The 14,585-nt window shown below is 39.1% G+C and overlaps 1 protein-coding gene across 2 annotated transcripts in view; it reads right to left on the bottom strand.

Annotated features, from left to right (window-relative positions):
* Positions 1 to 6,469: 6,469 nt before the first annotated feature.
* Positions 6,470 to 14,585, bottom strand: part of MAPK11 (mitogen-activated protein kinase 11) — a 31,173-nt gene continuing 23,057 nt past the window's right edge. For both annotated transcript variants that reach the window (XM_084507099.1, XM_084507100.1), the window contains exons 10-12: positions 12,275 to 12,353; positions 10,688 to 10,861; positions 6,470 to 7,140 (exon numbers count right to left, since the gene is read on the bottom strand). In XM_084507099.1, the coding sequence (XP_084363225.1) occupies positions 7,067 to 7,140; positions 10,688 to 10,861; positions 12,275 to 12,353 (327 nt within the window). In that variant the 3' untranslated portion in view covers positions 6,470 to 7,066. The remainder of the gene's footprint in view (positions 7,141 to 10,687; positions 10,862 to 12,274; positions 12,354 to 14,585) is intronic.

The following is a 14,585-nucleotide window of genomic DNA, read 5'->3' as shown; positions in this document are numbered from 1 at the left end:
GCTAGTAGATGTTATAGCAGAGTCACAAAATGCATCAGCCTTGGTATCCTGCTAGGCTTGGCTGGATGTATTATATTGTATTTTCCCAAAGACAGTCTGTTGCAATTACACCAATATGATGCTACAGCCATATCTTATCCCAGGCAGTGTGTGCGTGACAGGGCTAATTAAAAAAGGAATGCTCTCAGATGTTTCTGCTTTTGGCATACATTTATTGTAAAGCTTATAGAGCAAAGAGACCTTCCTTAGACATCATGAATAAAAGTGCCCAGCCTGTAAAGGGAAAGTTGTTTCTGGGAGGAAACAGTCATGTTGGTATCTTTTTTTATTTTTGATTTTGATTTTGATTTTTTAAGAGCCACCTTTCAGTGTGTTGGAAGGTTGCCATCAGCCATAAAGCATATGAGGTAGATAGGATGTGTACAGTAGTCTTTGTGTTCCCTCCAGGGACTGCTAACTCAATTTCCACTTCAGTCAGGACACGAGGCTTCGGTGCTGCAGGAGCTCTCTAAGAGAGCAGTGCAGAAGCTAACCACCTCTGCCTGAGCAGTTCTGCAGAGGAGGGGTAGTTACAGAGTCTGGTGAGAGAGTTGCATGGTAACTGCTCAGAACAAAGAGGTTATTAACAGTGATAGAATGACACGGCATAGTTTCTCAGGACATAAACTGGGGGCTGACTGCCGGCCCTGAGGGAGCTAGGTGCATCTGTGTGAACAGGTGACGGTGATCCCCCAGCCCAGACATTGGCAACAGGGGAAAGCAGAAGATCATACAATGTCCTTGGAAAAATCAAGCTCCTTCCCACCTTACTGCCCATATCTTTTAGTGACTTTCACATGGTCAAAACAAGCTCATCTTGACAGTATTTCGCATGTGAATACTTCAGTTCTGTAAAACGTGCTTTGAAAATGGCAGTAAAACTTAAAATTTTGCTGGATCGTCAAAGGCTGATTCCTAGAATATTACTTCTTTAAACAGCCATCCATCCCCACTTTCACAAAGTAGCCTGTTCTTGCCTATTTATGTATGTTGCTGTAGAGGAAGCAAATCAATTTAATTTATTACAAGGAAAAGTAAAGCTTTAAACAAAAACACCAAAATTCTTCTGAAAGTATTCCTGTGCACTTGTGTCCACACCCTTCCCCACTGGAGCTGTTGCCAAGTGTTTTGCAACTCTTCTGTTGTTTCTGTGACCTCTGAGCAGGGTGCTTGAATCCCGGTTTCTGTAACGTGGAGGAGACTTGGGGACCCAGCCATACTGTGAGAATGCAGTGAGCAGGTAGAAATAAATATGTACCACCTGAGTGCTTTTTTTTTTTTTAAGTTTATTTATTAGTTTTATTTTTATAAACTGGGCGTTTCATTTGTTCAAGGTACTTAGTGAGAGGTTACTGCAATATTTACAACCCCTACTTTTTATTTTTCCCAGCTGGAAGTGGGATGGAAGAAGCAAAGCCAGGTTCAGAGATTAGCAGACAGGTATGTATAAAACAACTCCTTGTCACACTCTCGTAACTCCTTGACTTCATTCTCATCACTCTTTGGTTCCAGATCATGCCTAAAGGCCCTCTGCTACTGATTCATGAAATAAACTGATGTGTGAGAAGTGTTTCTGTCTGATTTTGGGGCGTCAGGAGCAGGGAGGAAACGTTGCTGCTTTTAATCTATAGCAGACTGTCACAGTCTGCAATCTGATGGAGCAGAGGAAAAAACACTCTTGGTTTGAAGAGCTTTCCATTGCTAATTCAAAAATCACACAAAAAGTACATTCATGGGTACAGAGTGATAGCTTTTACCTATTTGTCCCTACATAGCTGTGTGCATCACCTGCTTATATCACCACAACCTTAACGGTACTCCTACCCACGGTCCCCATCCTCCTTAATACTGCAGTCATTTGATGCATTTTCAGCTGAAGCTGATGAGAACGATGGACTGGACATGAGTACGCTGTGTTAGTTTAGCACAGAATGTAACACCTGGGGTTTATTCTTGATTTGAGCTTTGGGTTCTATTATAAAACGAGTATGAAATACAAATATATTTTCATAGCGCTATTCTACAGGATATCATTCCGTAAGGGATGAAGTATGGCTCAGTGGAGGTGCCAGGTAGGGCATGTATTTCTCTCATGGCTGCCACCAAGATTCAGGTGCTACTCCATTCGGTGATCAAATGGGAATCCAAAAGGATGAGCTGAAACCTCTCCATACAATGCTCATGTTAACTGGTGACAGGATCTGGAGCTGAGGGACCATGCGACTGCAGAGCGACGCATCTGTATGCACGCAGGATCGAAGCCTGAGGAACAGTTTCATTCATTATGCAGAAATTTGCTGTATGATGGATTAAGGATTGTATTGGTTTGAAGATCAGCATCAGCACTGGAAGCTCACAGGATATCCCCCCTTTTATTCATGCCGTAGAACCTTTTGCACATGTCAGCTCAATATTTTATACTACAGGAGCAAGAAGGTCAATGACAGCCACGCTAATGCAGCTTTCTGACCCTCTTGGTGCTAGTCACATAAAATCCTCACGCTTTTTGTCTTTGCCTACTTACACGGGTCCCATTTGTTAATGCATGCAGCACTCAGTGTTGAAAACCCATCAATGTCAAAGACTCATAAATGAATGCCACTGGGTATGCTCACTTTGTGAGAGCGAGCGGATTTTCTGAGAACCAGCTTCAGAGAGCTGCACTGCATCTGTGGATGCTAGCAGCTTGGTTCATGGGCAGGAGAAACAAGTAGCTCCTTTGAAGGCTGTTGTGATGAGTTCCTTCCTACTCAGGCTGAGCTTGCCCAGCTTGAATTCCTTTCTGCTGCTAGCAAAGGACATAAATCATCCAACTTACAGCACATTTCTCTTTTAGCAAGGGCTAAATGTTTATCACACTTACCTGGCAGGGATTCTTGAGCCAGGCCAGCAATTACAGATGTAGCAAAGGCTTCTCTAATGCGGTTTGGGACTGCACTTAAATAGGTCATTTCTAATAGCTTCATCTTCGACCAGGCTGTGGGTGTTGTGAAGGGGGACGTCGGCATCCTTTTTATCATCCAGGGGCTCATGTGACGGGAAGAAAGGAAGGAAGTGGCTTTTGTATTGACTGCTCCCCACCTCTGTCAAAGACTTTGTTGTTGCCAATATCCTGTCCTTCAAACAGCTGTCCGTCCCCGTCCCCCCCGTTCCTGGGGTAAGCGCTTGCTCTCTCCACGTGATCTTGCAGTGAACTGAACCTCCTTCCTTTTCAATTTTCTCTTTTATACCAAATAAATAATAAAAATAATAAAAAACACTAAGAGCACTAATGGGAATTCTGCAACAATGCTGTCTAATTAACAGGTATTGACCTATTATTGCATTATATTTCTTCATACACCGGTGCTGATCACCTCATTTTCTATTTGATTTTGTTTTCTATATATTCCCAGAGTTATTAGTAACCCTGCTGTTTTGTACCTGTGCCCCCACTGTGTATTTTCTGGGAGGAGGGAATTTTGCGTATTATGGCGAGTGATAGCCTGTAATGCTGCGCTTTTCTTCTAAACCATCCTCAGGGTTTCTTTCTATCAGCACACTTTTAAATTAGAGATAGCTTAAAAAACGAAGATACATTTTTAAAAAGAAACGCAGTGTATACTTATGCATGTCAAAAGATTGAGCTAAATGTAAAAGACTTTTTTTCCTTCTGCAAGATCTCTTACTTCCAATGATGATAAAATTACTAGATTTGGGGTTGCACTTAACGCTGATTAGAGTGAAATAATAAATACTAGAGGTAATTTCAATTTAGTAGGTAGCGGGATAACAAGCTCTAGTGACTGAAAGCTGAAATTAGGTAAATTCAGATGAAAAGTAAATTGCTGACAATGACAGCAATTAACCAGCGAGAGCCCTCCGAGAGTTGTGATGTTTTCCTCCAGTGGCAACGTGAGTAGCTGAGCTACGGCTGAGTTGTTTGCCTGTGTTTTGCTGAGAATTAATTCTGTGCTTTGCAGGTGAGCAGGGTGGCAAGCGCCATTTATTGTGGGCTACAGCCTATGGCACTCTCTGCAAATATACGTGCCATATACAAAGAACGTACAAAAGCACAGTTGTAGCAAGGAGTGGTGTTAGGAGATTGCAAAAATACAGTTTAGCAGGCTGTACTGTAAAAAAGTTTTGCAAATAAAACTTGGGCCCTGTAAACAATCCCTTTGTTAAAGACATTTTAGCAAAAAAAAGCCAAAATGAAATAAAATCCCGAATTTTATAATTATTTGCTCTATTTTATTTATATTTTTTTCTCTATTCTTTAAAATTACTTCTAAGTGATCTTACACATTCACTAGCCGTGAAAAGACCTCGCTCCTAAATGGTTACCTCTATTGGCCTGTTTCTCCTGGTTGAAAAATGCTTTTTTTTTTTTTTTTTTTTCCCTATCTGTGTTCAGACGATAAGCATTATTAGCACTAAGCCGTCCATGTCGCAGTCTCAGTGGGGTACTGGCTTTCCAATTACCCCGTCCTGCTGCTGGCAACTGATAAACTTTCCACGCTGCATTCCCGCATCTCCACAAGGGAGTCTGCTACCTGTTCTAGGAAAAATATATTAATTAGTGGCTTTTAGGTCTAAGAAATCACCTTGTTATGGCAAATCAAGGAAAAAAACATCTCTCCCACTACCGTTTTTCTTAACATTAAAATGAGAAATCATTTGTGGGTTATGATGGTATTTAATTAAAAATAGCTGAGCTGCTGTTATCCATCACTCTGTCACCTCTGATCAGTTTGCACGTGGCTATGACTGTGCTCTTCCTACATAATTTATCTCCTAGAAGAAATTACATCTGTGAGTGGAAATTGAAATACATTTTTTGTTTGGTATTTTAAAGAAGATTCAGAGTTGCCAGGAGAATAAATTTTGGAAGCGATAAAAAACTTTCTCTTTCTACTTTACTAGTAGAGCTATGTCAAGCAGAGATTGTCTGCTATGTGCCTACCATGGAGTTTTACATGTTCTTTTGAAACATTTGGTGATGGCCACCCCCGTAGCCAGGAAACCAGATTAAACAAATGATGGGACAAATCCCACACTAAATTCATTATCATTTGATGTGAAGGGTTTTCAGGAAATTTCGTTATTTCATTCTTGCCCTTCCAGCTGGGGAATAGCTGCAGATCAGCCTAGCAAGCTCAGTATGAGATTTCAGAGAAAATAAAGCACCAACTATTTCTCTGTTAAGTCGTAAACAAGCAAATTAAAAATATAAATACTTAAGACATGTCTGAGGGATTATTTTTCATGCAAATCATTTAAGGATTTATAGTCTTTTCACCTATTTTAGCATCAAATTCAGACAATTGCTGAATGACCAAGCTTCATCCAGCTTCGAAGAATGTCGATGTAATGACAGCCAGACAGCAATTCAAAGGACTCCCGATAAATCTATGCAAGCATTTACTTTCAGGTTAATAAGCCTTGAAGAACATTGAATCCAAACAGCTGCACTCTACTGAAGGTGAGTATTAGGTAACTGGCAAACATTGTCAACAAAAGCCCACCAGTTAGACCACACATGAGGAGCAAATTTTGTAGATGGAATGATTAGTTCTACTTTTTGAGAAGACAAGCAATACCACATCAAGTATCTTTGGAAAATAAAAGCTCTTGGACTTGATTTTTTAAATCTGTTTATTAAGAAAAAGGTTTTGTTTTTACATAGAAAAGATACAGAGGAAGGTAAATAAATGCAGTAGAATTCATTAGGTCATATAATAGCTGTACAACTGGGTCTTAATGACAAAAGTTGAAGAAAACGTAAATAATATAAAAAGCCATCTACAAAATGAGACTTTGACAGTGAGAACAAGACACAAAAATGAACAACGTTGACTAGTTTGTGCAACCATGATTCACTAGGATGTGAGAAAGACACAGCAATGAAACCACAAGACGCCTCATGCCAAAGGATATTCCTGTTGTAGTATTATGCTTCCAGTGGGGAACTGAGATAATAAATTAAATTCTTTAATACAACTCAGTATGCGGTCTATCCTGCAATTTATTAATTAAGATTTAATTTTCCAGCTCTTCAGAGCTGGAAAGCCTTTAAAATTTTGCTTGAAAAGACAATCTGTCAAGATGGATATTTTGTGTTTCACAGATCTGCAAACTATTCTTAAATCTTCTTTTGTCTCGTTTTCCAATGGCAATTTTTAGACCATTTTCTCAAGGACTAAATGAAGATAATGAATAACATTGAGTTCAAAGGTGTGAACTTGACTGAGTATCCTTGCACTGTGATCTATGACTGCTTTTGCTGAAGTTTGCAGAAAACTAGAGATGTCCTGGAAACTTGTGCAAGTTCACCAGCTCTCCACCAACGGCAAGGTTAGGGGTACCAGCAAGAATTAAAACGGTCACAAACTGGTATTGTGCAGAATAAAAATATGTATAGGGAAAAGAATGAGGACAGACACTTTAATGGCAACAGGAGACAGGGATTTATTTTTTACTGACTTTGAACTGGTATTAGACTGAGAGACATCCAGTAAATTTGTAAGACCACCATAGATATGACTACCTATGCATATTCTGTCTATCTCACTACCACGCCCTCTCTTCATAAAGGCACTAACTATAAATAAAATGAAAACGGACAGATAAAACTAGGCTAATGCCAGAAAAAAATGGATCGCCTGTATGGAGTTCTATGTTTATGTTTGTATACATTCATGCGTTAAATGTACAATTTTAAAATTAATTTAAAACATCACCTTCATTTTGGCAATACAACTGATAAGATGAAACATGCAGAAAACACGGTTGAACAGAACTCAGTGCATAATTTTGTCAGAACGAAGCAGTTCTTTATCACCCTTTATGAATTGGGAATACATTCATATTACAAGGCAAGAAAACCCCAAAACAGACAACATCTGGCTTCTGTATAATGCATCTGCTTTTCCACATCTTCTCCAACATCTTTGGATAGTAAAATCTACGTTTGAACACAGGTTAAATTGTATGGTTATATTTCAAGTCTCCATAGTGCAGCAAGGCAAAACACAGCTGCCTGTATTTACTGTTCTATTTCCAGGCTATCCATTTTTAGGTCAGGTGGCTTAAAGCTAATCACTTCTTCATAGGTAAGTTCTGTAGGGAGGGGGGAAGAGAGAGAAAAGAATTATGTGGTATTTCTCTTTAAAAGAAAAGTATTCCAGACAAAACTGTTTAATGCATGCACGTGACTTGTAGTTTGTATTTCCAGCCTTAGCAGATTCTAGATCCAAACCCAGACTGAATTCACAAAGAATCTTTCTGTTAACTTCAGATTATAAATGAGACTCGCTATTATTGTAAAACATGCCTGTCCCCTTCGCCTAATTACTAAAACACATCGGCCCTGAAATGGAAACATCAATTATGCTGTCAGATGGCCTGACAAAATGACGTAATAGGAGATAAAATGTAATGCAAAGTGGCATCTTTAAAAGTACCCAAACAGGTTTTAAAATGTGCACTTTTAACTGCAGAGAATGTTCTTTATCATCGCTCAGTCAATTGCCTTCAACATAAATCATGTGCAATTCTGTACTAATGCCTTGTATCTAGGTGGTTTGGTGTTTTTTTTTTTTTGTATTTTATTGTAACTAGCTTAATTTTAAGGTCCTCTGACAAAATGTTCTTTTGTCTCACAAGCACGCAGCAGTTCTATTTCCATCAAGAAAGGCTTAACTAGAAACATGGAGTCACTGCTATTTTACCCTGCTCCAGGAGGAGCCCTGTATCTTTTCTTGCTGACAGTCACCTTGTGTTTTGCACCTTGCACAGCAATGGGATACGCTGTCAGCAGATTCCTCCTATGTATTTTCTCAAGTTAGTGTATTTAAGGACCAAACCCTGTCCACACATAAGTAAGTGGCCAACAATGCATTCCCTGTCCACACATAAATAAATGGCCAACAATACATTACTTCAGGATCTGTTTTGATCTTTAAATCATATCAAACTTGTGTTTATTAGCTCTTTTATTAAAAAGCTCTGCCAGAGACAGCTAATAAACATAAAAGTGGACCTAGCTCAGCTCAGGGAAGTATGTACAAGTCTTAGGGCTGGGTCTTGATTACCCTTTGGTTGCGTTATGCTGTAGCATGGTGTACAACAAGCAGCATGCCAGCTTCACTAAACAATTGAAGAATTTCCCTGTAAGAAATTCCATGTAGGGAGCCCTGAGTCTGAACGATCTGTTAGGTGACTCAGTGATCGATCTGCAGCTATTAAATAGCATCTAGTCACAGGCAGCCAGGTGCATTAGAGTGGTCCTGGCTGAACTCTGAGTAAGCCAGTGCCCTCACAAATCAGATGCCTGGGACTGTGTTATAAATTATTCCTGGTGGCTGTGTATTGTGTGTTCATGAAGCTCTCTACTCTTTCTCATGCCACTTAGCTAGCTAACAGTACAGATGAGATATATAGAATTGGAACCAGCAGCTAAGGAGAGAGAGAGAGCAGAGAATTCAACTCTGAATGGCATTCTCTTGGCCTCTGCATCTTGAAATATTATCTAACTGATTAAACATGTCAGAAAAAATGTATGAGCTTAAGCTGCAAACCTCAGCAGTGTGCAGTAGAGGTCAAGGAAACTCTGAAGTGCCTAATGTGTGAGACAAAGTGCCTGAAATCTCATTTTAATTTGGCTCCTCAGTGCCTCTTGGGATCAAGCACTACTTTTAATTTGAACAGAAGAGGAGAAATATGCCACTGATGTCTTCAGAAAATGGTTCAATATTTCATTAACAATACAAACATTTTATGCAAATTGTGACCTTTAATGTCGGCTTACTTAAATGTGGCACATGCTGTACTTGAAAATACAAAGTTACTTTCCCAAGCTGAAAATATGGCCAGGAGGAAGAGCTGCGTGTCCTGCATGCATGAGCACAGTATTTAGATTTTTGTTTCAGGCCTGGTTTTGTCCTCTATAAAGAAGGAATTTCACCTGTAGTTCCAAAAGGACAATAACATAGAAAACCATGATTCTGCAGTGGGATATGCTGCCCTTCCTAGGTAACTCACCTCCAGTTTATCACTTCAGTTAAGAAAGAGTTAAGCTAAGACTGTTCCTGAAATAATTTTTGCAGAGTTTCAACACAAACAGAAATCGTCTTTATGAATCGGAAATTGTTAAACTTTCCTGTTAAAGACTCAGTCAACTGAAAAAGTAGCAGAAAACAAATCATCCACTGGTGAGTACAAAAGCAAGTTGAACATGCTGCTTCATACACAAGATATATGTGAGGTGTCATGTGCTGCCAGACTCTGAAGAGGAGAGCACATGTAGAGAGTAATTGGTGCCTTGTTTGTACAGACCCAGTAGGATTCTAGAAAACCCTTTACAGAGTTCTGGGAGGCTGTTTTATCATAGAGACACCCATGACCCATTTCCCATCTTTCATTAAGGTGTATTTGCAGTAGAAGTCAGTCTGCTAGTCTCCTCCACAACACCCAGGATAAAATATGGCACAGGTGTAGAAAGCCAGTGGAAGGGCATGAGGAAGGTATAGGAGGTCAGTAATTGTCACCATAAACCTTCTCACTGTGGTAATACATTTTTATCAAACCTTTGTGGAGTAAAAGTTATAGAATATACACACAGAAACAGAAGAACATTTATTTTAGAGACTACTTAAATTTCTCCTAAGAGAAATTTTGTCTCAGAAAGAGCAGTCAGGCATTGGAATGGGTTGCTCAGGGAGGTGGTGGAGTCACCATCCCTGGAGGTGTTTAAGGAAAGTTTGGACCTGGTACTTAGGGACAGTCTAGTGGGTGACACTGGTAGTAGGTTGCACCAGATTGTCTTGGAGGTCTTTTCCAACCTTAATGGTTCAACGACTCTGTGATTGTATGAGTATTTTATCTTAACCTAGGGAAAGGGCTTTATCAATAAACAGGAGTAATTAGTTTTCCAGAACATTACTCATTTAATTTATAATGTCTAGTAAGGATATTTTACTGTAATATGTCCTCATTAGACAATGATGAAATTGGACTGTACTTTCAAGTATTCTTGCAAACTTAGTGTTTAGCCATGTTGTTTCCGTGACACCATAGTGCAATATGATTATGATGCAAGCATGGAATTAACTAATAAAAAAAGGTTGTTGCATTGTTTCCCAAGGATGGGTTTTGGGGTGCCACTCCAAAGTAAAATCATCGGCTCTCATCTCAAACAAGATCAAGAGCATGGCTTAACTATTTTCTCAGTGACTTGGCAAATGATTAGCAAAATACAAATATGTGGACAATTTTAATTTCTGGTGCTGAAAAAAGCTAGGCTGGAGTCCCAAACTCTATCAGTTGCCCTAGGACTGTTACTTCAGCTAAAGATCTGGTCTAGAAAATTAAAAGCCAGATAGAATGAGTTGTTACATAGTACCTATCATCAGCTTTTAGATACCATTAAGCCTGCCACAGAAAAGGCAGTGAGGAGTTGATAGAGGAACAGTGGGGGATGAGAGCAAAATCCTGAGAGAAACCACAGCTTCTTCCACCTCAACTCCCACAGACACACGTGGACTTATCTTGTATTCCTGAGGTTTAAGAGTTCAAATTGCTCTGGCTAGAAACAGAACAAAACTGTCACTTCAGTAAGGATTTGTTCTGCTGTACATATTAATTACTTTGTGTAGTTCTCTGTTACCTTTCCATTCATCTATGGTTCGCTCTTTATTCTCTATTGACTCGTCATACAGCTCGGCCTCGGGTTCATCGTCTGGATCATGATACTGTACAAAGTATGGATGTGCAAGTGCTTCTGAGGCAGTAATTCTTTTATCGCTGTCTAATATAAGCATCTTCTCAAGAAGGTCTACAGCTAAGGGAAAAAGAGAAACTCAGATTAATGTCATGATGCTGTCTAGAAGTAAAAGAGAAGGCAACTGTTTGCACAAAAATCTAGTCGCACCTTAAAATCATTTAACATTACTGGAAAAACAAACAAACAAACCACAAAACATAGACAATATAACAAACAAGTTTTGAAGATTTTTATACTGTGAGTAGAACTTTCATAGCTGGAAGAAGCTTCTGGTTTGCTTGTGGTATGCACTTTGGTTCAGTATAGTCTATTTGAAATCCGATTCACCTCTTCAGACATCCAAGGCTTTGATCTTGAAAACACCTTTGTGTGCTTAAACATCCTGCGTTGTGCAGTAGGTGCTTAACCTGATCAGTGCCAGCTCAAGTAATGTTAAATGGTGAATACACAACTACGCTTTCAATTAGCTGCAGCAAAGAAATCACCAGATGAATAGTCCAAAGCTTAGCATCAAGTAAGTAGGTTTAAGGTCAACAGATGCAGACTACTAGGTATAGGAGAGATCTGTAACTCTGAATTTGGTTTTATATTGAAAGTTTATTGTGTTTAAGATATATAAAAATGATTTTTAGTGCTTTCATATAAGGATTGCCATTAATTGGCCTTTATATTAGTATGTAGCATGTACTCATGGACCTCATGCAAATAAAATCCATTTGTGATAAGAAAGCTTTCACAACTACTTGTATTAGTAAAAATTAAATAGTCTTTCAATAAACAGAAAGAATTCAAAATACCTTAACTCAAAATACTTCCCTCCATACAATGTTTAATGTACACTTGATGGAACAGACGAAGCACTGTGGTAAGTCACTCAAGTGACTCAAGCATCTTCTTTGCCTTGTCACAAATGGTTCATAGAAAAATCTCTTTTGCACAGACAGATCCAATTGGCTAGACATAAAAACAGTAGTGCAGGATCAGGCCAGTGGTCTGTCTAGCCCAACATCCTGTGTCCAACAATGGCTAATAAATTCATCAGAAACAACACACAAAAAAGGCATTCAAACAGCTACATTTCCTGGTATATTCTACTCCTTGCCAGCAATTTACAGCTCGGGGCCTTCCTGAGCCAGAAGTGATGCCTCTAGTTTAGACCCTGTGACTTTTTTTTTATTTATTCCTGCTATATATAGCCTGCTTTTGTTTTTCATCCACAGACTGTTTTCATCCACAGCCTTTTCCATTAGGAGGTTCCTGTAATCTCCACCAAATAAAATAAAATTAAAAAAAAAAAAAAAAAAAAAAAAAAAGGACACAGGCTTCATGAAGGGAAAACAGTCACAGGACAAAAAGTTAAAGAATATTTTTTCACAGTGCTGATCATTATTATATCGGATCACATAGCAAATGTAGACTTGAGTTCATATTTAGTGAAAGATTTAAACTGTATCAGTCTATCTTTCTTACCTAATGGATTGGCACCACGAAATACTGCTTTCAAGTCCTGTTGAGGCATATGTGGAAGAGATTCTATGTACTTTCTTGCCTAAGAATAAATCAAGATACATAACACACACAGAGGTTAAATTTTGCCCAAGAGTAACAACACCAACTCTAAAAAATCAGAAATAACACTCATTATATTTCTTATACACGGGAAACCTTCTAACCAGTTACTCATGTGTGTACTTACTAGGCCAGAGAGTTTCAAACAGGTATACCTTCCTGTAAGGGTTACATGTTAGCACTTCTGTTTTCACCTGTTCATACAGGTTCATTGGTTTGTATCCCCAGGAAACACATGTAGCTTTCAGCCAAAAACTGCAACCTAAATCATCTTCCAGTTGCCCTCAGCAATGTGGTATAATCCAACCTGCTTCCTTCCCTTCTCCCCCTCCTCTGTTGAACAGCAGCTTCACTAACCAATGAACAAAGCCTGATAGTCCCAGATCCTCAGATATTTAACAGAGTTTATAGCTCGCCTTGTCTCTGCGGCTGTGGAAGGCTCACCCAAACTCCACTAGGAAAGGCCTACAATCCTACCTGACCCCCAAATGTTAGCGTGCAGCCTGATGTTACATAAACAAGAACCACAGGTTGAGGTTGAAAGGGACCTCTGGAGGCCACCTGATCCTACCGCCCTTGCTCAGGCAGGGCCAGAGCAGGTTGCCCAGGACCAGGTCCTTTTCTGTAAAGCTCCTTTCCAGCCGGGTGGCCCCCAGCATGTCCTGGTGCCTGGGGTTGTTCCTGCCCAGGTGCAGGACTTTGCACTTCTCCTTTCTGAACGTTATGAGGTTGCTCTAAAACATAATCAGTGCAATCTACACGTATAGCCACATTTAGGAAACAGATCCCGTTTCCCATACAGATCTCTCTGCCATCATCTTAATTTCTGCAGCTACTACGAAATGATATAAAGATATTTTAAATTGTTACATAGCACATTCCGTTGTTAAATTTTTCTATTTTAACAAGACAGATCCATTTATTTTTTCTGCTTTTTAGAAGATTTAGCATATTCTAATAAAATTGTAGACTACTGTTAGTGACATAGTTCAGAATCTCAGTGAGGCTCCTGTCCTAATGGAAGTAAAACTTCATGCTTTGTGTCTCCAACCTGTTAAACCTCTATTAGCATTTTCCCATTTTACTACAGGGGCTGACGACAAGGCTTTCTAGAAGGATGATTTTTTTTTCTTAGCAGCTGTAGCCAGTCATGCAGAGAATGATATTTAAAGACTGGTCAAACACGGGATTCACTCCACCTATTTTATGCCCCTGAAGTTCATAAAGGTAGCAAACGCATGCTAGAAAGTGAGTTTCTCGGGCACTAGTTTTTATGTATGTACAAACAGCAGAGCAAAAGAGAGCTTTCACACATTCCTGCCTGGAAGGTACAGACTAGGTAGAAATAAGAAGTACAGTTATCTTATGACAAACATCTGTGAATTTGCGGATTATTTTTTTCTGTGCTGACATCAATTAACATCACTAATCCAACTCTGACTGAACAAGATATGGTCAAAATTAACTCCACAATTATCCAGAAGTTCTTTGAAAACAACACAGACTTGCTAAAGTATACTTACCAACCTGTCAACTCTGCCTATATACTTGCCACAGAAACTCAACTAATAGAATCTAAATGTTTAAATTTATCTGAAAATAATGAAATGTGATCAGTTTAAACCTGTATTAACATGAAAAACTAACAAAACAGCTCAATAACTTGTGCTGAAACATCCCATGAAGTTGACCTTTCAGTTCCCATTTTTCTAGTCTTCTACTGATAACTGAAAATATCTTAACGCTTAACATTTCAGAAAACCTCTGATCTTGATGTTAAAGGAACAGAACAAAATTGTCCAGGACTACATGCAGCATTAAGTAACATCTGAACTATAAGGACAAACTACAAGGTAAAGAAGAATGAGACTGAAAGAACAGAACAGACACTCCCATACACAAGACAAGTATTTCCAAGCAAGGTATGAATCTTCTTTGACATTGCTCCTCTAAATATGTATAAGCAGCCTGGAGGTGACCTAGCAGCACTCCCATTCATTAACTTGGCTTTTGGGTTCTCCATATACTCTAAACGTATAAATAGCCCCAGTGTAGCAGTTTCAGAACCCCTACAGATCCCTAAGGTCTGCTTAGACAAGAAATCAAAGACAAAATCAGATACCATCTCCAGTAAGTATTTAAGGTGTTTAATCTCATAATCAAAAATCTCACAAACTGACAGCTTATGGGCAAATCACACATTTGTATACAT

Source organism: Aythya ferina, assembly GCF_964211825.1.
Source record: "Aythya ferina genome assembly, chromosome: 1".
NCBI lineage: Eukaryota > Metazoa > Chordata > Aves > Anseriformes > Anatidae > Aythya > Aythya ferina.
This window is presented reverse-complemented; position numbering and strand designations above follow the sequence as displayed.